The 25,498-nt window shown below is 44.7% G+C and overlaps 1 protein-coding gene across 2 annotated transcripts; it reads right to left on the bottom strand.

The window, feature by feature from the left end:
* Positions 1 to 291: 291 nt before the first annotated feature.
* On the bottom strand, positions 292 to 21,880 carry RINT1 (RAD50 interactor 1). Of its 2 annotated transcripts, none has more exons than XM_081331307.1 (16): positions 21,832 to 21,880; positions 19,203 to 19,775; positions 17,891 to 17,967; positions 16,566 to 16,761; positions 15,152 to 15,393; positions 13,014 to 13,187; positions 12,764 to 12,916; positions 11,310 to 11,466; positions 9,698 to 9,808; positions 8,488 to 8,713; positions 7,570 to 7,707; positions 5,128 to 5,327; positions 3,501 to 3,715; positions 1,532 to 1,712; positions 1,311 to 1,429; positions 292 to 649 (listed from the first exon to the last, which is right to left on the bottom strand). In XM_081331307.1, the coding sequence occupies exons 2-16, from the start codon at positions 19,248 to 19,250 to the stop codon at positions 427 to 429; spliced, it is 2,460 nt and encodes an 819-aa protein (XP_081187433.1). In that variant the 5' UTR covers positions 19,251 to 19,775; positions 21,832 to 21,880; the 3' UTR covers positions 292 to 426. The 2 variants fall into 2 exon arrangements, with proteins under 2 accessions (XP_081187433.1, XP_081187434.1); XM_081331308.1 differs by having other exon boundaries at positions 17,891 to 17,964.
* Positions 21,881 to 25,498: the final 3,618 nt, after the last annotated feature.

Raw genomic sequence — 25,498 nt, 5'->3', positions numbered from 1 at the left:
CTCTAATCCAGCTAAACGAGATTAATCTGAGCATCAGAGGAGGCAATAAAATGAAACGGGTCTATCCCAGGAATTTTTAAAATAATCCAGCGTGTTCCTCTTAAGCTTACTATGTCTGTAATGTGGGAGCATGCGTTAGAATAATTTCTCCATTGAAAAGCGTTTCGCCTGATTGCCACAGTTCAACTGAGAAAACGAAAGGTGCGTCTCGCTGGGACTGAGAGTAACCGCCAATATATAGTAGAGACCATCAAACTAGAAATGTTTCTTTGAAGCTGCGGTGCGTAGCGGTTTAGTTTTCAGCGGGTTTTTTAATGTGTTTTTTTTTCTTTCCAAGGCAGTATAAGCTGACATCACAGGAGAACATAGGGTAATTTCTAAATAACGTAAAGGCAAATAAGTGTCTCTCCATTCTGTTTGCCTTGATTATTTGCCCGTATTAGGCCAATTTGTCCTCAGACTGAGGAGAATCTCAACGTCCTTTGGAGCTAACTTATAAATTCCAAGTTCATTTAAGGCTGCCACAGCTGTGGGTTGATTTGAATGAAAGCCGATTCCAGTTCTGGGTTCAGGAGCCGACTGTAGCACGTCCCTCAACAGCAGGGCGGAACCCATGTTTAAGTTCAGTACAATACAGGCCTCCTTGATGCTAGACAAGAAAAAAAATAAAAATACAAATAATCCGGTTCTAAATCCGGGCACGTTTCAAAGAGTAATACAACCCTAGATCCCTCATCCAAGATAACTTTAGGTTTCTTGCTCAGAGAGAAGCTTTGTTTTTTCCTGAAAGATGTTTCGCCCTTCATCCAAGAAGCTGCTTCAGTTCTGACTGAATGGTAGAGAATGGGAGGCTTTATATTCCTTGCAGTCATCTGGTTATTAGTACTCTCTCTGAGAGTCATCAAGTCCACTTGGGAATTTATCTCTGCCCTCAGGGTCACCTGAATAGTGCAAATGGATGTGCAACCTTCTTGGAACGGCTGAAAGGACGGTGTTGCAAACAGGACGTGTATCCCTCCCCGTCTGTTGAGAGAGCGCTTCGGTCGCCCCCTTTTTCAAACCATTCTCCACCATTCAGTCAGAACTGAAGAAGCTTCTTGGATGAGAAGCGAAACGCCTCCGAGGAAAAACCAAGAAAGTCCAGTTGCCTTTTTGGGAAGGAAAAAGCAGCATCTTTGGAACGACAACGGCCTGGATGGCTGAGAATCTCCAGATTAACATGGGCTTAATCCCTCTCAAAACAACCAAGAAGGAAACTCCGGTCCCCATCGGCAACGTAGAAATAAATAAACATCGTGTGCCATACTCACTGTTTGAAATAATTCTCCGGCCGCTTGCAGTAATGGGAGAATAACGGGAAAAGATTCCGAGTCATATCAAACTGGAGTTGGGCCGCTCCCCCTTCGTTGAAATGATTGGCTAGAATGACCTAAAATAAGATTTGCGTTGCGGATCAAAGGCCAGCCGCGTTTTTTAAAAAAATCAGGACCGCAGTCTCGGCTCAAGTCCCCGCAAGACCCGGGGTCCTTACCTCCTGATAGATGAACAGATCAACTTGCTCGGCCAGCATTTGCCAGAAGATTTTGAACAAGGAGTAGCAGAGCTGCTGCTCTAGCTGAAGGAGCCGGTCTCTCAAGGCCAGGAGCAAAGGGCAGGCAGTGCTGGACAAGGACATCAGCGCCTGTTCGGCCTGGGAAGGCAAGGACAGCCACCTAGGCGAAAGAGACGAAACCTCGCTCAAGTCACAACCCTGTCGCCTGACTTGTTCCCCTGTCAAATGACAAATGTCAGGCACGAAGAATCGGCTCCACACGGGAAGCCGATTTAGGGTCCGTGCCGATAACACAGGAAATCTAGTCGGTCAGCACTAAATTGGCGCTGGGTAAGAGTCAAAACAGAATTTGGGAAGGGCTGGATTAAGACGTTTGAGGGAATGTAAGGATTCCAGGCTGATTCCTCTCTTGACTCCACCCCCTAGGACTGTTCTGCCTCACCTTCTCCTACAAAAGTGCTTGAACGGTAGATCTCGGAAAGCATCTGCTCAGACCTCAGAGCAACGGCTGGCAACGCATCGTCAAAGGGGAGACGTGCTGCCAACCCCCTCCCCATTGTGTGATTTGACTTCTCCAAAGCCCCTGAAGGCAGGACAAGAAGCAACGGATGGAAACTCACCAAGGAGAGAAGCAACCTGGAACTAAGGAGGAATTTCCTAACAGTGAGAAACAATTAATCAGTGGAACAACCTGCCTCCAGGAGTTCTGAAATGTTCCAACACTGGAACTTTTTAAGAAGAGACTGGAGAGCCATTGGTACAGGGCATCCTGCCTGAGCAGGGGGTTGGACTAGAGGACCTCCAAGGCCCCTTCCAACTTTATTGTTGTTGCTATTATTATGCCTTTTGCATCCCATCAACCTTATGGGATTTAGGTGACCCTGAGGGCACAGATAAAAACCTCCAAGTGGCTTCCATGACTCTGAGAGAGAGAGAGAGAGAGAGTGCTAATGATCAGACGACTGCAAGGAATATAAATCCTTCTGTCCTCCACCATTCAGTCAGAACCGAAGAAGATTCTGGGATGAGAAGCGAAACGTCTTCCAAGGAAAAACCAAGGAAGTCCAGGTGCCTTTCGAAAGGAAGCACATCAACCTTACGATACCCAACCCTTTGCCCAGCCATGGTACAAGCTCACAGCTGGACCACATAACGGATTCCTTGGGGGCAAAGAGACAAAAGAAGCAGAGAAAGAATCAAAGCCTCACTTTCTTCCTCGTTTTGGTGGCCTTACTGGCTGCGCAACCCTCCCAAGGTGGCAGTGATTCAGTTCTGTGCATTACACTTAAAGTAACATCTGTGTCACTGTTTCCCAGTGGTCAGTAGGGCCCTTTCCCTGTCAACCTTCTGGAATGCAATGAAGAACGTGGTTTTTCAATGAGGTTTTCCCCCCTCCTGCCTGCAAAACTACCTAGTGAAGCTTTTGATCAGAAGCAAAGTTTCAATTACTAGCACTGATGATGTTCCCTAGTTGGGTAATGAAATGTTTGCAAGGAAACCATCAAGCTCAGAGAACACCATGGACCCTCACAGTCCTCCTCCTCCTCCATTCCCTTCTAGCACTGATGATGTTACCTAGCTTGGTAAGGAAACGTCTTCAAGGAAACCACCAAACTCAGAGGGCACCATGGACCCCCACAGTCCTCCTCCTCCCCCTCCCCCCTCCTCCTCCATTCCTTTCTAGCACTGATGATGTTCCCTAGTTGGATCATGAAATGTCTGCAAGGAAACCACCCGGCTCAGAGAGCACCAAGGACCCTTCAGTCCTTCTCCTCCTCTTCTCCTTCCCCTCCATTCCGCAAATCCCACTCCCTTCTAGCACTGATGATGCTACCTAGTATGGTAATGAAAGGTCTGCAAGGAAAACCACCCAGCTCAAGAGAGCGCCAAGGCTTCCTCCTTTCAACCCCGAGCTACGGATATTCTCTCCTCTCCTCTCCAGTTTTACCTTTCCCTTTTGTAGATCTTGGCCACATCTTTGACCTCCTTGGAGACGTGGTCGACTTGGCGGCTCAGCATGTCGTGCTTCAGTCGTTCCAGGAGGTTGATCATTTCATCGAACACAGAGCTTTCCAGCGAAGCCAGCTGTCCCAACTGCAGCATGCTCAGCGTGTTGCTTTCGGCACACATTTCCAGCGCAGCCTGCTGCAGCTGTAAAAAAAACTGCGCCGAAAAACAACGTTGGGCGAAGAAGGGAAAAAAAAAAAGTATCACCACTAGCGTCTCTGGAGATTCTCATTCGTCCAGGTCCTGGTTGTCCCAAAGGTGCTTTTTCAGGAGGCAACTGGACTTCCTTGATTTTTTTTTCTTTGAAAATGTTTCGATTCTCACCCAAGAAGCTTCTTCAGTTCTGACCGGACGACACGAATGGAATGGAAAGATCTGGACGACTTGAGGAGTCGCCATAGACATTTAGCGATGCACTTTGGGACGAACGCCCCACCGAATGGTGCGGGGAGATGAACGGATTTTCAGAAAACGTTGCAGGCTACAGGAACCGTTTGCGTTTCGGTTTGAGTTGCAGACAACACAGACTCATCCCCAACAGCCTGGGCCTGCCTTCAACAGTGAAGGGACCCAGGGCAGGAAATATCCTGCAGCCAAGAAGGCTCCACACCCATCTGCACTACTCAGGTAACCCAGAGGATACAGATAAACCTCCAGGTGGCCTCAACGACTCTCTAATGCAAATGACCAACTCTCTGCAAGGAGTATAAATCCTTCCGTTCCCGGCCATCCAGTCAGAGCCGAAGAAGCTTCCTGGATGAGAAATGAAACGTCTTCGAAGATAAAACAAGAAAATCTAGTTATCGCCGCTAGTTTTTTTTTTAAGGATCTTAACTTTGGGGTAAAGTGTATGCTTTGGACTCAGGAGCTCTGGCAATTCAGCTTAGTAAAAAGAGCTAATGGCAGGGCATGAAAAACGTCAAGAGAATCACTAATGTTAAGGGAGAGAAAGGCTCTTTGCAGCTGAGGTCCTCCCGTCTTTACTAAGCACATGCCAACAGTAGGTGGAGCTACAGCCATTCCACAATCTAAATCGGGTGTCAAACTCGCCGCATCACGTGACGTGTCACGACGTATCGTGACTTTTCCCCCCCTCGCCGGAGCTGGGGTGGGCACGGTTCTGCATGTCGCATCCAGCAGGGGAAGAAATGTTTGGGGCCTTGGCGCTCTCTGAACTGGGTGGTTTCGTTGCAGAAGTTTCATTACCAAACTAGATAACATCCTCAGGGCTACACTGATGTGGCACTGATGATGTAACACTGGCAAATAGCACGGGTGACGTTACCTGGTTTTGGCAGTGAAACGTCTGCAAGGAAACCAACCAGCTCAGAGGGCACCCAGGACCCCGCAGTCCTCCTCCTCCTCCATTCCACAAATCCCCCTCCCTCCTAGCACTGATGAGGTTACCTAGTTGTGTAATGAGACGTCTGCAAGGAAACCACCAAGATCAGTGAGCACCACGCAGCTCAACCCCCAGCGACAAACGGTTCCGTTCTATCAGCACGTCGCTTCGCCTAAAAGCATTTCGACAACCCGTAGACGGCTCCCGCAACCACACTGTTACTTACGACGTTGTCTGCCCAGTCTGCTAGCACCGTCGCTATGTAGTTGACCGCGTTCAGGATCGCACAGTACCGGAAGGCGAGAGGCGTTCTGGTTTCTTCCTTCATGACCTGAGTGAGTCGTATCCTAAAGTCGTCCACCAGCTCTTTCTGCAATTCGAGGAACTGCAGTTTTCGAGCTGCCATGGGAAGATGCTTGTACCTATCTGGGTTGAAATAGCAAAGCGCTGGTGTTATTTTCACCTTGTAAAAATTCCAAGTTAACCTCCACGCTCGGATGAAAGATCCCTCTTACAGGTTCTCCCCCAAGTTCGCTTTCCGTGATCCTTTTTAACTTAACAGGCAGGGCTCATGAAACAGCTCTTTCTCTTCCGGAAAGATCTGCGTCGCTGGGCCGCTGCACTGGACTTTCTTGAGATGGAATCGACAGGACGCAGGTGGTCCTCGGCTTGCGACCACAACGGGGCCCAACATTTTTGTCGCTAAGCGAGACGGCGGTTAAGTGAGCTTTTGCCCCATTTTTGTGCCCTTTCTTGTCACGGTTTTAAGGGAACCGTTGCCGTTGCGAAGTTGGTAACCCGGTCGTTAAGGTGAATCTGCCTCCCCCATTGGCTTCGCCTGCCAGAAGGTCGCAAAAGGGGATCACATGTAACGGTCATCAGTACGTGCCAGTTGCCAAGTGTGTGAATTTTGGATCACACGATCGTGGGGATGCTGCAAAGGTTGCAACTCTGGAAAAATAGTCATGTCACTTTTTCCCCCCAGTGAACTGTTGTAAGTCAAGGAATGCCAGCCAGTATCAGAGTTGGGCATTCACTGCTTTCATTGTAGAACTTTACAGCCTAACAGAGAAGCCCATCTTAACAGAACAAGCATATTAATCTATCAACAGATGGCTTTAGTCTCAAGAGGATCCTAGTTGTTAAGACTCTTGAAATCTGAGGGGTCCTGGTGCTCTCCGAGCAGGGTGGATTTCTTGCAGATGTTCCATTACCCAAACTAGGTAACATCAGCAGTGTGAGGAGGAGGAGGAGGAGGAGGAGGAGGAGGAGGAGAAGAAGGAGGAGGAGGAGGAGGAAGACTATGAGGTCGGTACTCTCAGAGCTGGGTGGTTTTCTTGCAGTTGTTTCATTACCCAAACTAGGTAACATCATCAGTGTTAGTAGGGAGAGGAGGAGGAGGAGGAGGAGGAGGAGGAGGAGGAGGACGACGACGACGACGACGACAACTATAAGGTCAGTACTCTCTGAGCAGGGTGGATTTCTTGCAGTTGTTTCATTACCCAAACTAGGTAACATCGTCAGAGCAATGATGATGTTATCTAGTTTGGGTAATGAAACCTCTGCAAGAAAACCACCCAGCTCTGAGACCTCCCCATCACAAGACTCTCTAGTGACTCACACCTGACCCATCACAAGACCCATCACAGATCCTCACTTGACACACTCACACCTTGAAGCCCTTGTACACCGAAGGACACTGACATTCCTCCCTAAACTCCACTGAAGACGTTACCCAGCCTGGCAATGAAACGTTTGGAAACCAACTCAGAAGCTCGGAGGACGAACCTTCACCCTCATCCTACACCTGAGCGACAGATATTCGCCACTACTAAAAAACCACCAAGCTCAGAGAGCATCAAGGACTCCTCATTTCAACCCTGAGCTACAAAACCAGACAGCAGGATGAGAAACAATGGTTGGAAACTGATCAAAGAGAGAAGCAACCTGGAATTAAGGAGAAACTTCCTAACAGTGAGGACAATCAACCAGTGGAACTGCTTGCCACCAGAAATCATGGGCGCTCCATCACTGGACGTTTTTAAAAAGAGACTGGACAATCACCTATCTGAGATGGTATAGGTTCTCCTGCTTGAGGAGGCTGGACTAGAAGACCTCCAGGGTCCCTTCCAGCTTCTATTCTATTCTATTCTATTCTATTCTATTCTATTCTATTCTATTCTATTCTATTCTATTCTATTCTATTCTATTCTATTCTATTCAATATTCTCCTTTATTGGTACCTCTTGAAATCTATTTCTACTTGACTACTAACGGCAGTTTATTTTCTCATAAAAGATGCAGCACCATTCCAGAACGAATAAACAACAGAAGCCCAATGCCAAAAGCCCGTTATAATTGGTGGAGCAGTGGGCTGATGCCTCCTTAAGTAACACCAGCTGCCTGCAATTAGTGCAGGTTCGAGTCCCACCAGGCTCAAGGTTGACTCAGCCTTCCATCCTTCCCAGGTAGGTAAAATGAGGACCCAGATTGTTGGGGGCAATTAAGCTGACTTTGTAATAATGCCGCTTGGGGTGTGTGTGAAAGCCCTAATAAGCAGGCATATACATAGAATGAAGGCTACTGCTAAGCTTGTAAGCCGCCCTGAGTCTTCGGAGGGCGGGATATAAATGGAATTAAAATAAAAATAAATAAAAAAAATAATTACCGGTGATCACCAGGAGGAGAGTCATAAAAGTCTCTGCGCAATCTGGGACTTTCATTTCATCCACGTCAGTGATGTCTTTGTACTGGGACACCCAGGCGGCCTCCGATGACAGCATGGCGTCCATCTTCTGAAGAGCAACTGTGAGGAAGACACAACGACAAAGCTAAAGGCTCACTCACAAGTGCAGCCAGGAAGAAAAGGCTGTCAGAAACATGAAGCACCAGCTTTTTTCTTTTAAACACCCCCAAACGCAGTCACTACGGTGCGTTTTATACGTGACCGACAGTCCTCGACTTAACGAGCACAACTGAGGCCAAAACGTTTGTTGCTAAGTGAAATATTTCAGTGAATTTTGTCCCGTTCTACGACCTTTCGTGCCGCAGTTGTTAAGTGAGCCTGGCTTCCCCCTTGACTGCCTGTCGGAAGGTCGCAAAAGGAGAATCCCATGACCTTGGGACACTGAGACCGTCAGACATACGAGTCAATCGCCAAGCGTCTGAATTGTGATCACATGACCGTGGGGGATGCAGCAACTGTCCTATGTGGGGGAAACAATTTTTCCCCCCAGTGCTGTTGTAGCTTTGAACGGTCACTAAATGAATTGCTGTAAGTCGAGGACTACCTGTATTTGATCCCGTCACCGGTTTACATTCAGGGTAGCTATTGCCCGTGAGGGGGGAAGTGGATTGTTTTGATCCAAGGAAATGATTCCATAGCACAGGGGTCCCCAACCCCTGGTTTGAGGAACAGTACCAAGCCACGGCACGCCAGCAACTGGTGTGCACAAACAAGCCCCATCAGCAGGATGCAGGCAGCACACGAAACCACGCATTCGCCGGTCCATGGAAAAACTTCTCTCCACGGAACTAGTGGTCCTTGGTGCCCAAAGGTTTGGGGACCTCTGTCGTAGCATCTTACATTTTCTCTCTACAGTTAGCCATCTCTGGAAGTAGGTTTCTTCTGATAAAATGTGCATGCAGCTGGGGAGGGTGCTGAGGTAGCCATGAACACCATGCAGCTCTCTTTCAAAGAGGAGGATCTCGTCCACCAGGTGGCAGAAGAGGTTGTCGTCGTACAACATGCAAGGGATCTCGGCGTCCAGCTTCTCCAGGATGAGCATGACCAGAGCGCGGGAAAACTCCAACTTAGGAAGAAGCAAAGAGATAAAACATTAAAACCAATGGATAAAAGGACCGTGTGGCTCTCGTCAGAGGCAGTCCTCGGCTCACACAGTTCACTGAAGTGACCGTCGAAAGTCACAACAGCACTGAAAAAAAGGGATTTGCGCTCAGGACCGTTGCAGCATCCCAACGGTCACGTGATCAAAACTTCAGACGAAAATCTTACAAGAAAAACAACCCTGTATATCAAGATAATGATTGAGAAGCTAACCAGCTTATATAATGTGAGATGAACGATGCAATGTTAGCAATGACTCAGCAGGTGTGTGCGCGCGTCCCTTTAAGAGTCTGAGTAGAAAAGGGAAGGCTTTTTGCTGGAGTCTTTCTGTCTCGTCCGTTTCCTGCGGTAAATGCTGTGTATGGGAGTTTTCTGAACCACCACGTGTATGAATCTTGTTTCTAGTGTACGTTTGTAGATAGTGTAATATAAACCACCATTTAATACAGACCACTGTTTGCTGTATTTACTCCTGGGTTACCTCAGCGCAATAAGACTGTGCCTTCTCTGACACTGTGGAATAGAGCAAACTAGGAACAAGACAGAAATTAAAGTACAGTGGTCCTTGCCTTACGACAGCGCTGGGAAAAAAAGTGACTTATGATCGTTTTTCATGCTTGCGACCGCTGTGACATCTCCATGGTCACGCAATCAAAATTCAAATGCTTTGCCAACTGGTTCATATTTATGACCGTCGCAGCGTCCCGGGGTCATGTGATTGCGACCTTCTGACAAGCAAAGTCAACGGGGGGAAACCAGATTCACTTAACAACCGTGGTACTACCTGAAGAACTGCAGTGATTCACTTACAAGTCGTAAAACGGGGCGAAACTCACTTAATGACTCTCTCGCTTAGCGATATAAATTTGGGGCTCAATTGTGGCGGTAAGCCAAGGAGTGCCTGTAGGACAATGGCTGCCAATCCGTTAAGGAAAGGAGACAGGCTTACCCTTGCGTTCACGGAAGTGCCTGTTTTATCCAGGATGGGCTGAACTTTGTCTTCAAGGAACGACACGTGGTTTCCAATCCACACCAATACTTGGGTAAGATACCACTCAGGCTTGGGAAGGAAAAAAAGTCACACAGAATCAGACAAAAACCTGCGCACTGCTCTGTCAAAGGTACAACTGTATCAGCAACATCACGCCCTACCTCAGAGTTGTCCGACTTTAGCAACTTTAAGACCTGTGGACTTCAACTCCCAGAATTCCCCAGCCAGCTATGGTATAGGCTAAGGGTAGGCAACCTCGTCTCTTTTATGACTCGTGGACTTCAACTCCCAGAATTCTGAGCCAGCGTGGCTCAGCTTGGAAACCTCTCCCTTTCCCCTCAGCGTGGCTGACTCAGGAATTCTGGGAGTTGAAGTCCACGAGTCATAAAAGAGACAAGGTTGCCCACCCCTGGCCTAGGCCTAGGCTGCTTTATGACTCGTGGACTTCAACTCCCAGAATTCCTGAGCCAGCCACGCTGAGGGGAAAGGGAGAGGTTTCCAAGCTGAGACATGCCAGCTCGGGAATTCTGGGAGTTGAAGTCCACGGGTCATAAAAGAGCCAAGGTTGCCTACCCCTGGCCTAAGCCTAGGCCACTTTATGACTCGTGGACTTCAACTCCCAGAATTCCTGAGCCAGCCACGCTGAGGGGAAAGGGAGAGGTTTCCAAGCTGAGCCATGCTGGCTCAGGAATTCTGGGAGTTGAAGTCCATGAGTCTTAAAGTTGCCACGGTTGAGGACCCCTGATATAGGGCAGAGGTGGGCAACCTTGGCTCTTTTATGACTCGTGGACTTCAACTCCCAGAATTCCCCAGCCAGCATGATATAGGCCACTGGGGAGCCCAACCTTAGCAGCTTTAAGACCTGTGGACTTCAACTCCCAGAATTCCCCAGCCAGCCATGGGTAACCTCCACTCTGCACATTCTTGGTTGGCCCACAGAACCATCAGGGAACAAGTGATCTATTGGCCACACTGAAGCAAGTACACCTCTTGCTGAATGTTAAGGAGATACAGGTAGTCCTCAACTTAACAGCAGTTCATTTAGTGACAGTTTTGAAGTTACGCCGACGCTGGGAAAAGTGACGTGGCTGTTTTTAACTTTTATAGCTACCGTAGCATCATCACGGTCCCGTGATCAAAATTCAGACGCTTGGCAGACGACTCGGCTATATGATGGTTGCAGCGTCGGGCGATCCCCTTTGGCCACCGCAGGACCAGCCAAGTCAAAGGGGAAGCCAGCTTCACTTAACGACCGGGTTACTAACTTAACGGCGGCACGGGCTCACGGAACAACTGCGGCAAAAACAAGTTGTACAATGGGGGCAAAGCCCGCTGAACAACTGTCTCACTTCGCGGCAGAAATTTTAGGCCCAGTTGTGGCCGTAAGTTGAGGGCTGTCTGTAAGGAGGACTGCACATTTTCCAACTCAGTTTGGTAAACCTGCGTGACTTTTCAGAGAAAACCGAAGGCCGGTGTTTCGTTCCACTTACCCTCCCGGGCTGCCATCTTTACGCAGTAAGGTTTTAAAAACAGTACCTTTAAGAGGAGGATCTGCCAATCAAGGCCATACCTTGCTCAAGACGTTGGTTTGCCGATTCCCCGTGAAATGGTATTTGAATCTTTTCTGAAGGGGAGCCAGCATGATCTGCATAGGTAATATAACAGGTGGAGTTGACGGCAGGAGGTATTTTTCTGGCAACTGCTTTGGTTTGATTAATAGTTCGTCGCTGAGATTTTTTTGTTTTATGCGTTAAGGTACAAGGTGCTAAGAACACGCGCGAGGGCTTGCAGAGGTAGGATGGAATCCAAGGGTTGATGAAACAAGCAAAACTGCGTTTCATTTCACCGGGGGAAAAAAAAAACGCCTCTTCCTTTATCCCCCACCGCAATAAAACAAAAATTATATAGTTTTTATTTGCCTGTGAAGAAAAAAGCCTGCTCAGTCCTGAAATTATGGCCTTTGTTGACATGATGGGAGGTGGCGGATCACCAATGTAGGAGCACCCGATGTTTCCAAGCAGTTTAGAACAAAGACGTTTCATCGTTTGATTAAACGAAAGGTGTTTCTTTTAATCGACACAGCCGCTTCTAACAACTCGAATTAATAATCTCAGGACAGAAAGAGAAACCTTGGATTCCCCTGACATGGAAGCAGACGGGCAATCCTGGGTATCACGTAAGACTATCGAGGTACTGGCTAGCTGGAAAGCTGGCAGCCCAGGTTTGAGACCCCAGCGCCGTGCAACGGGGTGAGCTCCTGTTCCTCGCTCCAGCTCCTGCCCATCTAGAAGTTCGAAAGCATGGAACTGTGAGTAGATAAATAGGCACCACCTTGGTGGGAAGGTGACAGCGCTATATATATATGTGGGCAGATGAATTTCTTTCTGCAGGTGCACGTTTACACGTCTCTGTACCTGCACATGTAAGGTAAAGGTAAAGGTTTCCCCGCACATGCGTGCTAGTCATTTCCAACTCTAGGGGCCGGTGCTCATCTCCGTTTCAAAGCCGAAGAGCCAGCGCTTGTCTGAGGACGTCTCCGTGGTCATGTGGCCGGCATGACTAGACGCCAAAGGCGCACGGAACGCTGTTACCTTCCCACCGTAGTGGTCCCTATTTTTCTACTTGCATTTTTACGTGCTTTCGAACTGCTAGGTTGGCAGAAGCTGGGACGAGTAACAGGCGCTCACTCTGCTATGCGGCACTCGGGATTCGACCCACCAAATTGCCGACCTTCTGATCGACAAGCTCAGCATCCTAAAGGGAAGAGACACAAAGCATGTTAACTTGCAAACATTAACGGGGTGGGGTGGGGCTGCCCCACAATGCTTGGGCTCTTTCTACGAGAATATTCATAGAATATTATTTGCTGCCACTGAAAGCGGAAGAAAAATCTTAACATCTGGGTTTTTGGCTGAGATTGGGGATATCCACGACTCTACATTCCATAAAGAGTCATACAATAATTCTGCATTTAACAAATGCTAACCAGATACTTTAAAAAAAAGGTAACTTAAAAGAGGATACGATGCCTGCAGCTTGAGGAGTTGAGAAAACAGAGTCTCGAAGTTACTGTATATTTCTGTGGCGTTCGCCGAGGAGGGAGCCAGGCTCAAAGCTTGGGATTGTGCTGGTCCAATAAAGGGCCAGTGCAGCTGCGTCAGCGTCTCTTCGAAATCACTGCAAAAATTTTTTTAAAAAATGACGAGCACGTTGTTATCGCCACGACTCGGCGATCCAAAGGAAGCCTGAGACAATTGATGGGAGGTTTTCCTACCTGGACAATTTGTCTTTCAGGATCTTGTGCCAGAATTGAACGGTAGATCTTATAAAAGTCAAGAGATGCGAGCAGGAAGACTCTTGAAGCTTGATATCTAATTCGGCCATGGATGCCAAGGCCGTAGCAGCCTCGGGCACGTTGTTGGTCATTAGATACTGCTGGATGTTGTCGCTAGCAAAACGGAAGAGAAAAAAAAAAGTGGACAAATGAGCGGAGGTTATACAGTGTGTGTGGTATTGCCGGAAGCTAAAATCATCAAACGAAACCAAAATAGAATTAATATTTGTAACTCGGGGTTGATATTTGATATTCTCTGAGCTTGGTGGTTTGCTTGCAGACATTTCACGACCCAACTAGGTAACATCATCAGTGTTAGCAATGAAACATCTGTGAGAAAACCACCAAGCTCAAAGACTATCAAAGACCTCCTAAAATAAAATAATTACCTGTGCAAAAAATAAATTAATTAGCCAACTAATTCCATATGGAAATAAAAAAAAAGATCACAAAACTATCTTTACAACTGTGTTAGGAGCCTGAACGCTAGAGGCAAAGAAAGGTTATCACTATAAACTACATCAATAAAGAAATTCAAGCATGTATTCACATACTCATATAAAATGGATAACATATTTTCATGGTTCTGGCCCCCCGCTCCCATATATTACTTTTGAGCTAGAAGCTTACCAATAATACAAAAACACAGATCAGTTTAAAATAAATGTGTTTGCAAACTCGTAAGTCACCAGCTAAAATCATTTAAATTCAAGAAAACCAGAGAGAAAGAAGGATAAAAAAAGTTTTGCAATGTGCATGGATCCAAAAGAATTCTAAATTCTCTACAATATCCTTTCCCTCTTTTACTATCATTTTAATTCTTATTTTTTCTAAAGCTCGTGGACAGCTGCTTCAGAATCTCTAGTTACTGTTCTTAATATTAACTGAAGTAGAATTTTGGAAGAAATGAGCAATACATTTAAAGTTCCTTTTTTTCAGAATTCTGTTCTTAAGATTTACTTACTTCATTGGCACGGCAAACCAATAAAATTGTAATTTATTCAACACTTCTGTATACCTGTTCATCCGCAATATAGATTTTGTGTTTTTTCTATTAACATGTACGGGGGAACTTCCAAGTGCGCTACTGTAAAATAATCATTCTGATCTTTCTCACCATAACCCAGACACCCATCAATGTGTAAAACCCCAACCGTCTTGGAGACATTATGCGTACTATTTGGACTGTTATCAAGTTGTTTACTACTCTTTTCATTTGCGACAATGTTTTCTTTGGGTTTCAAAAGTTCGACTGTGCTGTCATTGACAACTGACCCATCATATGTAAATCTCATTTCATAGCATTAAGAAAGGTACATTTCAACTCAAATAGATACGTTTACGATAGCTTTATTTCAATTGGATAATTCTGATTCCTCTGTTAAGAAATGACATGTGCAGGTAGGACTCAGAACTCATTGTTTCCATCTGGGGTTCTGAACTCAGAAGTCCCTTAAAAAAGAAAATCTACCAAACAGGGTTTGGGGAAGACAAAGGAAGCTGCATTAAAAATAATAACAATAATAATGCATGCCTCTTTATATAAATATTCCATGGCTTTAAGCCAGGGGTCCCCAACCTGTGGGCCGCAGGACAAGCTGGCCAGTGTATGCGTGCGCACACACCCTCTCACTTGCGTTAGCACTGTGGCCGTGGGGCGCAAAAACAGGACGCCGTGCCATGGGGCACAAAAATAGGCCGCCGCTGCACCTCAGGGTGCAACAACAGGCCACCACTGAGCCTCAGGGTGCAAAAACGGGGTGTTTCCATATCATGGGGTGCAAAAACGGCCACCGCCACGCTGCAAGGCACAAAAATGGCCACTGCCGCACCACGGGGCGCAGAAAAAGGCGCTGCGCCATGCAAGAAAAGGGCAGGGCTAGTATCGTGCAGGCGCTAGTCCCGCCCCGTTTGCGGCACGCCCGTGCTCGTGGCCCCCTCCGCACACCCATGCACGCATGTCAAATGCTTCCTCCTCCTTTTCCCCCCGGTCCGCCAACTGACAAAGGTCGGTGACCTCTGCTTTCAGCCTTCCGTTTGCACCGAAATGATGCGAAACGACTCGAAACGTCCTTTACCTTAATTCTTCTACTCGTGAAATCTGCTTTAAATAAGCCAGGTGCCTTTCGACTTCTTTTATCTGACTGATCAAGGCGCCAAATTCCTCCATCCAAGGGCTGGCGGTCAGCAGGTGGCTATTCACCGAATCGTACAAAATCCTCTCGCTCTCCAGAAGCTCATAGAAAGATCTCTTCGAATCTTCTGCATTCTGCAGCGCCTTCTGGATCCTTTTGGGGACTTCCGACGAAACGGTGAGAACCTGTTATCATTGCGAGAGCAGCAAGCAGTTACCCAAGCAACCTTCGGCCTACGACAACACCCGAGCCCAAACTTTTTGTTGCCGAGACATTTAAGCCAGTGTTGCCTCACTTTATGACCTTTCAGGCCACGGTTGTTAAATGAATCCCTGCAGCTGTCACTAAACGAACCACTGTTAAGTCGAGGACTATCTGTGCTTCCTGTTATCGTGTCCATTAAGCAACCAAAAACGTTAAAATGGCAACAGAAAGCTACTCTGAAGAGAGAGAGAAAAAAAACTCGTTCAAAATGGTCTGAATTAAAAAATAAGTAAGAATTACTTCCATACGTGACCTGACAATCAACTCCAATGTTATTTATTGCATCCAATGTGATAGATGGAATATTGTTGAATGTGCCAAATATATCCCTATATACCAGGGGTCTTCAAACTTGGCAACTTGAAGACTTTGTGGACTTCAAGTCCCAGAATTCCTCAGCCAGCCCTGAGGGCTGGCTGAGGAATTCTGGGACTTGAAGTCCACAAAGTCTTCAAGTTGCCAAGTTTGAAGACCCTTGCTATAAACAGACCAATGTAGGTTACTTTAAAAACAGCCTTCCCACTTTTAAATAGTTAGAATCATAAAAGGGGGCCTTGAGCCTGGATTCCCCCTACGGACAGTCCTCGAATTATAACCTCAGTTTAGCCCCGTTGCTAAACCAGGCGATTTAAGTGAATTCGGCCCCATTTCACGACCTTTCTTGCCACAGTTTTTAAGCGAATCCTTGCAGTGAAGTGAACCGGGCTCACTGACCTTTGTCTGTCAGAAGCCGGCTGGGAAGGTTACACGTAGTGATCACACGACCACAGGCTAAGTGCAAGTGTCACAAAATACACACCAGTTGCACAGCGGCTGGGTTTTGATCAAGTGACCCTTGGTTATGCTGCGAGGGTCACCAGTGTGAAAAACTGCTCGTAAGTCACCTTTTTCCCGCGCCGTTGTTAAATTCAGCACCCTTAAAAAAAAGACGGTTGCGTATCAGGGACTACGTGCGTGAAATATTATTTGCAACACGTGAACAAATGCCAAGCCTTGGAGAAGGCTACCCGAGACTTCATTTAGAGTCAAAAAATAGTTGGGAGCCGAACGGGTGGGCACTTCAACACACCTTCCCTCCCAAAATGGAACTCACCTGTTCTTCTAACCTCATCTGGTTTTTGGACAACTGCTCAATCAGCTCGCCAAGTTTGCTTAGTGAGTCGTAGTCCGTTCCAACGTTCCTTTCTACAAACTCGGACACGTAGAACGGGATGTCACAGGTCTCTGGGTCTTTGGGAACCCTTTTGTTTCCACTAGTCAGGTTTTCCACCTCCGCATGACCTGCGGTGCTAATTTAACAAATCGATTATTAACTTCCTAGCCCAAGCAGTTGTAACGTGTTTTTTGTTTTTGCAAACACCGAACACACTTGTAAAAGGCAGGATTAAAGAGCTGGGTAAAAGTATTAAAACACCCACAAAACAAAAGTGAACTTGATCAAATATGGCAATGCATGACAAGCAATCTCCATACACACTAAAGGGTCTTTTTTTTAAAAAAAAATGGGAAGTTATCATCCTCACAGTAAACAATTCCAGAATTATCTTCTGTATTGAAAACTCACTCTGCTTGGAATATTGAATACAGAATAAGAGTTGGAAGAGATTTTGGAGGTCTTCCTAGTCCAACCCCCTCAAGCAGGAAAACCCTACATCATTCAGGACAAAGGGGCTGTCTAGTCCAGGGGTAGGCAACCTTGGCTCTTTTATGACTCGTGGACTTCAACTCCCAGAATTCCTGAGCCAGCCATGCTGAGGGAAAAGGGAGAGGTTTCCAAGCTGAGCCATGCTGGCTGAGGAATTCTGGGAGTTGAAGGTGTAGCCAAGGTTGCCTACACCTGGTCTAGTCTCTTCTCAACAACCTCCAGCGATGGAGCACCCACAACCTCTGGAGGCAAGTCGTCCCACTGGTTAACTGTTCTCCGTTAGGAAACTCCTCCTTTGCTCCAGGTTGCTTCTCTGCTTGGTTAGTTTCCATCCGTTGCTTCTCGTCTTGCCCTCGGGTGCTTTGCAGAATAGGTCCACATCCTCCTCTCTCTCCCATTTCAAAAACTGCCTATTTCAGTGGGATAAATGGGCTCGTTTCCTCGTAAGGAAAGAATAGTGTCCTCCCGCTAAGTTAAAAAACAAAGAGGAATTTTCACTGAGCGACTGGTGGGACCGGGTTTCCCTAGCCTGATGCCCACTCTGCTGATGAAAAGGCACTGATTAAACTTGGTGTCTAAACCAGAGTATTTGCTTAGCACTGCCAGGAGGGAAGAACTATCTGGCTGTAGACGGTTTCTTGTGTATCGGTTTTTACACAGGAGTGCACTCGTGGCACTTTTTCGCAGCTATTGGTTGGCTGCATTGTTAGAATTCCTCTTCCATCAGGATGCCACCAGTGACTATGCTAGTATTCTTTTCTGTGGGAACTCACCGGCACGTGTCAGCTTCTGCTGGATGTTCTGCTTCTTCCCCTTCCACCTCTTCCCCCTCTTCTCTGCTGGGTTTCTGCTGAGAAAGGAGCATATATTTGTCCATTTGGATTGCACAAGTTTTGGACCACGCTAGCTTTCCAGAACAACTAAAGTAGCTTTTTTCTTCTCAAGCAAAACCTCGAAATGTGCTTGATCGCCGCCCAGAATCACAAACAGAATAGCTAATCGTTGTGAATGGGGAGCACGGTGGCCGAGGTGGTTAGGACACTGGGCTGACGATCGGCGGGCTCATGTTTGATGAGACCTGGTTGCTACTGTGCAGTGGGGTGACCTTCCGCCACCTGGTCCAGTTCCTGCCAACCCAGAAGTTCAAAAGCGGGCGACTGTGAGTAGACAGAAACATACAGCTCGGACAGGCAGCTTAAGAGGGACACAAAAGGAGTCCCTAACTGGGCATCCCAGGGGAAACGGCGATGTCACCGTCTGATCCTCTCACTTATGGAAATGTTTTGGTAGGAACACGTCAATTGCATGACTTGACAGTTTTGAAAACCCCTACTAAGTCACTTTTTTCAAGGCCCTATAGCCTCGAACAGTCACTGAACGAATGGTTGTAAGCCAAAGACCTGTATTTCGGTCTTCAGTTAAACAAAGAACTGTTGTAACTGGGGGGAGGGGAAATTGTCCATCTTTTTAAAAAATAAAATAAAAAACTATGCCCGTTATGTTTTCCAGCTGTCTTTTACTTATCATGTCAAAGTAAAGCGACCAGCTTTTAAAGCATTCTACAATAAAGTGGCATCCTTTACTCTAAAAACAAGGTTAAAAGCATAATTATATTTTTAATAATATTAGTAAGACTGCATTCTATGAGATACGTGGAAATCGGCACGTCATAAAGTGAAGAAAAGCAGACGAAAATGATGCGTGTAAACATAAAAAAACAGAATCTTCCCGTCTTTTCGTATCCTACTGTTTCTGTCCAACGTTTAAAAGATCCAGTCGCTGTAAATATGTGAATATTCTCTATCTTAGCACACTGGATCCAACCTGCGCTATTTTTTTTATTCTCCAGAATCTCTTGACTTATTTATCGGATGTCTCTTTAAACACCTGTCACTCAAGGTAATCAATGCACGGCAGACTTAAAACAAGGTATCCTGAACACCATTATCGCAAAAACACATACAGGAAATTCAACTCTCAGAAGTTATCAGCATATTGGAATTAATTTAAGTGGAGTTTTCCAGTTACTTTCTAACAGCTAACACAGAGAAAAACTAGAAGGAACACACAACAACAACAACTTACCTCAGTAGACACCAATGATGCATCACTTGTAATCCCTGATTGTGCCATTTCCAATTTAGCAACTGGTTTTGGATGATTTTTTTTTAAAAAAAGCTTAGTAATATTACCGCAGTGTCTAATATTAAATGTCACGCACGACAGACGGTTTTGGATATAATCAGAAAGCCGATGCAAGATTTAAAGCAAGCCTGTAAGCAAATGTCTGTGTTTATATCTCTGCTTATTCAGTCTGTTAGGATCGTAGTGCTGGCTTCACTCAATAAAGATGAGCATGGAATGGATAGGATTAACCAAAGCGAAGGAATATAACCATCAGAACATATAATGGCACCTTGGAATTACTGCCTGGCTCCTGCAGTTGCTTTCCCAATGTTTTAATTTGTATAGTGTGTCTTGTCCAAAATAGCCATGAAGGAGAACTGCTAGCCACATAACAACTGAAGTCTCTAATCCAAATGTTCCTGTTTCTTTTCTCCTCTCATGCATTCTCATTTTCCCCTGGGTTTTCCAACAGTGCATAATTCTTCCACTCGTCTTAAAGAGTCATGTTCCTTAACAAGTCTTTGCTTTCATCTAGGGGGGAAAAAAAGCCCATAATTGTCCATAAATATTAAAACACCACTGTTCTCTCTCAGATGTTATTTATTGCCAAACGGTTCTATTTAGGCAAAAATACGTCTAAAAGAATCCATTACAACGTATGAAAATAACCATGTGGGATTTTTTTTTTGGTGCAATTATATACCCTGCAGGCAGCGTTCAACTGCACGAATGACAAATGAAAGCACAATCTGAGATAAATTAGGAGGACTATATGAATGGGATGCAGAGACAACTGAATCTCAACAATAGGAAACGCTGCAATTATGTATTAATGTGTGCTTACGGTAGCAATGTTGAAATCCACACTGTTATCTCTTAACACTTTTAGAATATTTCACAGGCAATCTATTAAGGTAAAAATCTAAGATCTAGGCTTCTGCTGGCAGCTGCTAAAGGTTCTAGAGCAGCAATGTTCAACCTAGCTTTTTCAAACAGCAGATCTAAACTCGGGTGTAACTGACACACATTAAACTGGCAATAACCTCCACAATCTCTGCAGGAACACAGTGTGCCATTTTTTATTTTTATTTTAATCCTATTTATATCCCGCCCTTCTCCGAAGACTCAGGGCGGCTTACAATCTAAGCACAAATCAAATGTGCTTAGCAATTTAAATTAAAAACAGCCTGTTTTGAAAAAAATCAGCTCCCTTTGGTCTGACCTGCTGAATTAAAGCTTCTTCTATATGTTTGGCAGATTCACTCCGATTAACCACCCAGGATGGGTTTCTTACAACAGAAAACCAGAAATAAGGGTGATTTCATAATCTTTAGAGGACATATATTTTAATGTGTAGTTTTATTACAAATGAAGGTAAGTTTAATTATATTATAGCTTTATATTAGATTAGGTAAAGGTAAAGGTAAAGGTTCCCCCGCACATGCGTGCTAGTCGTTTCCGACTCTAGGGGCCAGTGCTCATCTCTATTTCAAAGCCGAAGAGCCAGCGCTTGTCCGAGGACGTCTCTGTGGTCATGTGGCCGGCATGACTAGACGCCAAAGGCGCACGGAACGCTGTTACCTTCCCACCGTAGTGGTCCCTATTTTTCTACTTGCATTTTTACGTGCTTTCGAACTGCTAGGTTGGCAGAAGCTGGGACGAGTAACAGGCACTCACTCTGTTACACGGCACTCAGGATTTGACCCGCCAAACTGCCGACCTTCTGATCGACAAGCTCAGTGTCCTAACCCACTGAGCCACCGCGTCCCTCGTTATATTAGATTAGGGTTAGGCAAATAAACAAGCTATTATTGTAATTTCTTTGTTACCTTCTGGGAGCAGTCAGTATCCGAAGCAGAGTGACTAAATTCTATAATAGCATTATACCATATAGTATCAACCTTGTTAACTCTTAAGACTCCTTTTTCTGCTATGTATTCTAAATGGACTGATATATACATATATAAATATGTATGTATATTTATGTATGTGTATATACACACATATATATGTAGAATATATGCATATGTACGTGTATGCATAAATATGTATATGTATGTAGAGCATATGTATATATACGTGTGTGTATATTATATATATACACACATATATGTACATATGCATGTATACATATACATACATATATACATATACATATATATATATATGAAACAGCAGGCATCAGAATTTCATCTTTTAATGTGTGCCAGTGTGTTCACAGAAAAAAGTGATAATAAAGGTTACCTTATCTTAATAGGGGTTCAGAATATACCATATTTACTTTTTTACTTGCCAATACATAATTGCACCCGTTTCTCCCTGTCCATCCTGATTGTCACTGTTGTCTTTTATTCCCCTTTTTATAACTTCACGTTGCAGGTCACTGACTGAACGCCTCATTAAATGCAAAATAACGGCCGGGCCTGGCAATCCCGTGTAGGAGCCCTTAAGGACAGGGCCGAGCGCCCTTGGAAGCGAACTGCTGGGTGGAGGCGTCCAGACGTCCACAGAACTCGCCTAGTGCCTTCTTCCCGGCGAGAAACGAGGGAAGGGTCGTCTGAACGCAAACCCGAACGCGGCCACTCACCTCCACTTCCGCGTGTCGGCGTAAGCCACGCCCCCTCCCTCTTCTCCTCCGTCGGACGCGTCGGCACTCAAGCGGCAACGTCGCTGCCCTGACGTCACCAGGCGACCCGGCTCAGGCTTTTGACGAAACCCTTCGCTTCGGGAGAGGGGGAGTCAGAGGTGGCGCGCGAGGCCAGGCTAGAGCGCCCAGCTTCCGGTTTGCGGCCGGATGTGCTTCTTCGAGAGGCTTTCCGTGGAGAGTCGGGAGTTGTAGTGATAAGCCTGCGATACGTTTTTCCACTTTCTGCCTGTGGACTTTTAACTCTCAGAATTCCTGAGCCTGCCGGAGGATTCTGGGAGTTGAAGTCCGCCTCTCTGAAAGTGGCCAACTTCGAAAAGCGCCGGTTGAAATCGTGGCAGATCCGAGGAAGTCAGTGCGCCATTACAGGAGAAGGGCAGGGTAGGCGGCGCCAGCGTGTCTAGGCCGCTAAAATGCCTTCCCTCCCCCTCAGGACACCTGAACTCAGGCCCAGCGAATGGTTTTCACCGGTCTTAACCTTTCAGTGCTGAAATGGATGTTCCCCCCTCTGATTGAACCCCCCCAGAATCAGGATGGGTGAATTTTATGGGGCTCTCCTACCTCCCTGCCTGCCTACTTACCCATCCATCCATCCTGTCATCTGTTCTGCCTGATCTATGATTCTAATATATGGATCCATCCATCCTATCTATTCTTTATAATCTATAACTAATATATGGATCCATCCATCCTATCTATTCTTTATAATCTATAACTAATATATGGATCCATCCATCCTATCTATTCTTTATAATCTATAACTAATGTATGGATCCATCCATCCTGTCATCTGTTCTGCCTGATCTATGATTCTAATATATGGATCCATCCATCCTATCTATTCTTTATAATCTATAACTAATATATGGATCCATCCATCCTATCTATTCTTTATAATCTATAACTAATATATGGATCCATCCATCCTGTCATCTGTTCTGCCTGATCTATGATTCTAATATATGGATCCATCCATCCTATCTATTCTTTATAATCTATAACTAATGTATGGATCCATCCATCCTATCTATTCTTTATAATCTATAACTAATGTATGGATCCATCCATCCTGTCATCTGTTCTGCCTGATCTATGATTCTAATATATGGATCCATCCATCCTATCTATTCTTTATAATCTATAACTAATATATGGATCCATCCATCCTATCTATTCTTTATAATCTATAACTAATATATGGATCCATCCATCCTATCTATTCTTTATAATCTATAACTAATATATGGATCCATCCATCCTGTCATCTGTTCTGCCTGATCTATGATTCTAATATATGGATCCATCCATCCTATCTATTCTTTATAATCTATAACTAATATATGGATCCATCCATCCTATCTATTCTTTATAATCTATAACTAATGTATGGATCCATCCATCCTATCATCTATTCTGTCTAATCTATAACTAATATATGGATCCATCCATCCTATCATCTATTCTGTCTAATCTATAACTAATATATGGATCCATCCACCCTGTCATCTGTTCTATCTAATCTATAACTAATATATGGATCCATCCATCCTATCATCTATCTAATCTATAATATATGGATCCTTCCATCCTATCTATTCTTTATAATCTATAACTAATATATGGATCCATCCATCCTATTATCTATTCTGTCTATCCAATCTATAACTAATATATGGATCCATCCATCCTATTATCTATTCTGTCTCTAATCTAATAACTAATGTATGGATCCATCCATCCTATCATCTATTCTATCTAATCTATAACTAATATATGGATCCATCCACCCTGTCATCTGTTCTATCTAATCTACAACTCTTAATACATGGATCCATCCATCCATCCTGTCATCTGTTCTAGCTATCTAATCTATGACTATCTAATATATGGATCCATCCGTCCATGCATCCATCTATCCAAATTTATATAGCCATCCAACTCTCAGGTTGGATCCATCCATCCTGTCATCTGTTCTGCCTGATCTATGATTCTAATATATGGATCCATCCATCCTATCTATTCTTTATAATCTATAACTAATATATGGATCCATCCATCCTGTCATCTGTTCTGCCTGATCTATGATTCTAATATATGGATCCATCCATCCTATCTATTCTTTATAATCTATAACTAATATATGGATCCATCCATCCTGTCATCTATTCTATCTAATCTATAACTAATATATGGATCCATCCATCCTATCATCTATTCTGTCTAATCTATAACTAATGTATGGATCCATCCATCCTATCTATTCTTTATAATCTATAACTAATGTATGGATCCATCCATCCTATCTATTCTTTATAATCTATAACTAATGTATGGATCCATCCATCCTATCATCTATTCTGTCTAATCTATAACTAATATATGGATCCATCCATCCTATCATCTATTCTGTCTAATCTATAACTAATATATGGATCCATCCACCCTGTCATCTGTTCTATCTAATCTATAACTAATATATGGATCCATCCATCCTATCATCTATCTAATCTATAATATATGGATCCTTCCATCCTATCTATTCTTTATAATCTATAACTAATATATGGATCCATCCATCCTATTATCTATTCTGTCTATCCAATCTATAACTAATATATGGATCCATCCATCCTATTATCTATTCTGTCTCTAATTTAATAACTAATGTATGGATCCATCCATCCTATCATCTATTCTATCTAATCTATAACTAATATATGGATCCATCCACCCTGTCATCTGTTCTATCTAATCTACAACTCTTAATACATGGATCCATCCATCCATCCTGTCATCTGTTCTAGCTATCTAATCTATGACTATCTAATATATGGATCCATCCGTCCATGCATCCATCTATCCAAATTTATATAGCCATCCAACTCTCAGGTTTGGAGCAAAACTATGTTCACATGCCCAGATTAACATGAAAAATGTTTCTTTCCCTCCTTCCCCAGGAAAATTCCAATTAAATGTAAAAAAAAAAGATGGTAGTTTTTTCAAGGAACTGTAAATAGATCCTGCCTCCAAACCATCTCTTCGTCTTAAACCTAACCTTAACGGTGCTGATAAAGAGATTCACAATTTCTATGACATTAACCTGAGAGGGGGAATATTAATCTTTCATTAAATACACTGGCACACACCCCACCCACTCACACCTGAACACAACCGCCCCTCCTATCGAAGAATGTAGTGCTTTGATTCTCCAGCCATGCTGAGATCCTTTAATAACCCTTCATTCCACCTCCTACACTGACGTTACACTTGGGATCTTATCTACTCTGGCTTTTGTATTTCAATGAGATGTTTTGGCAGGTCAGGAAGTGAGGTGGTGATGATTTTTTTAGAACGGACTGTAGGAATCTTTGAATAGACATCCTTTTAATGACAACTAGGTCTTGAGGTAGCCTCTGGAGGCGGTGGTGTACTTGAAGCAGCTGATAACTTTACACACACAAGGCTCCTTAAAAGCTGCCTACATCCCAAGAGTTGCCCATCGGTCGATTAGAGAAGAGGTTTCGCAAAGGGAAATCTATCTGGTTTATTTTTTTAAAAAAAACAAACAGTTTTTGCTCTGTAGTCGGATATTCGATGAAAGTGAGTTTAT

Source organism: Vipera berus, assembly GCF_964194415.1.
Source record: "Vipera berus genome assembly, chromosome: 6".
Classification (NCBI taxonomy): Eukaryota; Metazoa; Chordata; class Lepidosauria; order Squamata; family Viperidae; genus Vipera; species Vipera berus.
This window is presented reverse-complemented; position numbering and strand designations above follow the sequence as displayed.

Coding starts and splice junctions, on each gene's coding strand:
- RINT1 (XM_081331307.1), bottom strand. CDS start 19,250: ATGGCACAATCAGGGATTACAAGTGATGCATCATTGGTGTCTACTGAG. Junction 12,917..13,013: donor CTGAAAGACAAATTGTCCAG/GTAGGAAAACCT, acceptor AAATTTTTGCAG/TGATTTCGAAGAGACGCTGA. Junction 9,809..11,309: donor AAACCAACGTCTTGAGCAAG/GTATGGCCTTGA, acceptor TTCCTTCCCAAG/CCTGAGTGGTATCTTACCCA.